This window comes from Fulmarus glacialis, unplaced genomic scaffold (assembly GCF_000690835.1).
Source record: "Fulmarus glacialis isolate BGI_N327 unplaced genomic scaffold, ASM69083v1 scaffold35971, whole genome shotgun sequence".
NCBI lineage: Eukaryota > Metazoa > Chordata > Aves > Procellariiformes > Procellariidae > Fulmarus > Fulmarus glacialis.
In genome coordinates, this window is record NW_009194041.1 from 14,243 (window position 1) to 17,806 (window position 3,564).

Consider the following 3,564-nt stretch of genomic DNA (forward strand, 5'->3'; position numbering starts at 1 on the left):
ATTCATGTTTTTGATGCTCCTGCTTGTGCTTTCCCGTTTTAAAAATGTCTTTACTAAAGTTCAAGAAAAGCAAGCTAATGAAGTGTCAGCTGCTTTTAAAGCATGTTGACCCCATGTGTTTTGACCTCCTTCTTCTTCCCCACCATGTTCTCTGTATTCTGAGCAGCTGGCTCATACTGGAGATGTGGGCAGGACTTGCCTTAGCTTCCAGAGCAGTGTAAGCTTATTGTCAGCACTAAACAGGCGCGTGTGTTACCATTGGAATAGTCCCTGCAGAATCAGAGGATTGATGTGCCTTGTACTGGTTTGAATTTACAGTTCTTCCTGGGCTTTCTGTAATTGGTGTTCTTATATGCGATGGTAAATGGAAAGTTCTGCTAAGTCTTGTCTTGTTGCATTTAAAGAATGGCTGGAGGTGGTATGTTGGCCCAAGGTGGGGTCAGGAAGGAAAAAAAAAGCCTGCCCACTGCAGGGGGTCCTTGGGTAATGTGAGCGGTAGGCTCTGTGGGAGCTTGTGTGTTCTCTCCTTGCCAAACACGAGTACAGCTATTCTAGCTTTTCTGCCCTCATCAGAGAGCAGCAAGGAGTGTTCTTGCCTCCTGGTCCGAAGTGACTGGGAAGTGCAGTTCTCTACACAGGTAAGTATTCTGAGGTTTTTGTCTGCAAGTGGCACATCTCTAGGAAAGGGAGAGAAGCGCTTACATTCTCTTAACAGGAATGGGTTGAACAGGTGGATAATGTTAGTTACCCCAAAAAGCTCAGTAATGCTAAAGGAATTAAAAGCATAGGGAACTTGTAGGCTGTATTTACACATGAAGAGTACGTGAATAATCTCACTTACTATCCTTGCTGTTCATTGTGCTTTCAAAATAAGTCAATTGCCAGGGAACACCAAAGTGTAATGCCTTAATTTCAGTGATTGTCTCCAATGTATGAGAGCAATAACTGAGATAAGCTGGTACTTCAGCAGATTTAAATACTTGGATTTAAAATGCTTTGTCTCATGACAGTGCTGAATCTTGTGATTGGCGTGTTTCCAGTTCACTGAAGTCTAAGCAGAGACAGTGTTATTGGCAAGCTGTTGGACAATCAGGGTGCCACAAGTTAGTCACAGCAAAACAGGTGATGGTTAAAAACCCAGAGGTTTTTTAAAACAGTCATTTCCCAATAAAGACTCTCAGGCAACTTATAATCAGAGTGTTCTCAGCTGCCATGTTATGCTGGTTATTGTATTGAGAAGCTAGGGCTGGAGCTTTGACTTCCCCCCTGAGCCACATGCAGATAGACCCTAGAAGTAAATGGTGATGTGTGGGGAGAGGGGAGAAAGTTTTGGATGGGTGGAGGAGTCCCTATATATGAGATTCTTCCTTCGGCTTCACTTTCCCCGCTTTCTGCCTGTGTCCCATCGAGGGGAAGCAGTAAGTAGGAAGCTGCTAGAAACAGCACCAAGGATATATGTGCATTGGCCATAATCTCCTAGGATCTGTGGGGAGGATAAATAGCTAATTGCTTTTTTTAATTACTTGGCTCCTCACTAATGTTTCAGAAGCAATAGAGCAGATCACAAAGCCTTGCTCCTTAGTAAGCTTTCCTGTATGGAAATGTCTAGTGAGTGGGTGCATGCTAAAGCGTCTTCCCAACAGCATCAGACTGGCTGATCGCTCCCGCGGCTGCAGGGGAAAGCCTGACTTACTCCTCTTCGCTGGATCACTTGGTGTGCTGCTGTTCTCTAACTTGTGCCTCGTGATGCGTAACAGCGCAGTGGTGATGAGCGCTCTGGGTGCGTGTGGGTTTGTGCCTTGTTATGGGTAGCAATGTGTACAACAGGGGAAAGCATTTGGTTTTGATGGAGTGATAAAGGAGCTTGGTTGTGATCGAAGTGCTCTTAGTCCGCTTGTGGAAGAGCGACTCAGAAAGGCAGGCTGAGTACAGTGTGTACAAACATGGGACACCTGCGTATGCAGCTGGTGCTGTACTTCACTAGCTGACTGGTGGGATTGCTCATGAATTCTTCACTAGAGGGAAAAGTGGGCAAAAAAGATCTCATGCATCTTTAAATCGGTTTAATGTCAGCTGAGATAAAACCCACTAAAATCAATTAGCGTAAGTACGGGGTTACCACAGAATATCAGTTGACCTCAGGTTGTTCTGGTGCCTTAAATGTGTTTTCTCTTTCGCTCTTTCTGAATTTCTTATTTTTAACCCTGAATTTATACCTGGATTTGTAGGTAACAGCAATATATCTGTAAAGCTTTTTGTCTGAAGTTAACTGTACCTATGGTTAACTGCCGCCTTAACTAGGTTGTATTTTATGACCCCTATTCAGTCTTTATGAAACCAGACCCCAGTTTGGTGCATTTTGAGTTGAGTAAAATAGTAATTAGCAATTGAAAATTACTTGTCTTGTGTTTTTGTAAATGGGGAGAGATTACCAGATTCTGTATATAGGTATCATGTGTTGTATTTTTATCTGTTGTTCATATTTCTTGGTGAAGGATTTCTCGGCCAATTTAGACTAAGATGTCGGGATTAGGTTTATGACTGCATGAGAAATGTCCAGAGGGGAGGGTTCAGCTATGTGACGTGTGAAATTCCAAAGAGGCAGCCCGGAGGGTTTCTCTCCACCCAAGTAGTAAACTTCAGAGAGAAAAAGGGAGAGAGAATGTAAGCAAACCTGAGTGAATGCTGAGCTCTGTGGCTGGCAATTAATAAAACAGAGAGGATGAATGAACCATACCATGAAGAAGTCCAGGATGTCTATACATTTGACCTCAAGAAGCCTACACTGAAGGAAGTGAATGTTTGGCCATGCACTGGAAGGAGCAGCAGCAGCTCTGGAGTTTCCTTTTCCTGCCCATATGTCTTTCTTTGCCTCTCCTTGTTGTGCCTGATAGGCAGTCTGCTGGGGCATCCTCAATGTCTGGATTACGGGCCACCTTTCCAGCCCCCTTTTCACTTGGAGTTTTGCTCTGCCTACGAAAATTTTGGCTGCTGTGACCAGGAGAGAGACAACAGCATTGCAGCAAAATACTGGGACATCATGGATTATATTGATCCCCGGGGGCATAAGCTGTGTGGAACGTATATCAAAGATATCCTGTGTCAGGTAAGGCAGGAAAATAGTATCTATATCCTATGCTTTGGGCTGACTTGGGGGTTAGTTTTGGTTCTGGCAGCCTCTTATAGCTAGCTGCGTTGCTGTGAAAAGAGGTGTGGGAGCAGGGGAAATGTGGGCTGGTGGAGTAATGGTCCCTAATCCTCAGCATGCATTTTGCAAAGTGCTTTGTGTAAGGTGCATTGCTTTGTGGTATCTGGCAATATATAGTGACATTTGCTAGCAATAATGATTTATGAAAGCATTGCCCAACTTGGATTATGATGGGAATCCTGCTGCGCTGCTAACTTTTTCATAACAAAGGGAAGAGTTACAGATCAATTCTTACTTTCTGCTTGCAGCTACTAGGTGCTGGATTACAAATTCTACAGGATCAAATGATGTGGGAATTATTCAGACAAAGTGTTTGTGTCCCTGGACCCCATGAAGGGATGTGTTTTGCTTGTGTT

General features: G+C 43.9%; 1 protein-coding gene across 1 annotated transcript in view; it reads left to right on the forward strand.

The window, feature by feature from the left end:
- The first annotated feature begins 2,692 nt into the window (after positions 1 to 2,692).
- The window catches only part of HHIPL2 (HHIP-like 2), a 16,846-nt gene continuing 15,974 nt past the window's right edge, over positions 2,693 to 3,564 (forward strand). The window contains exon 1 of the mRNA XM_009587648.1: positions 2,693 to 3,106. Within this exon, the coding sequence (XP_009585943.1) occupies positions 2,723 to 3,106 (384 nt within the window). The 5' untranslated portion in view covers positions 2,693 to 2,722. The remainder of the gene's footprint in view (positions 3,107 to 3,564) is intronic.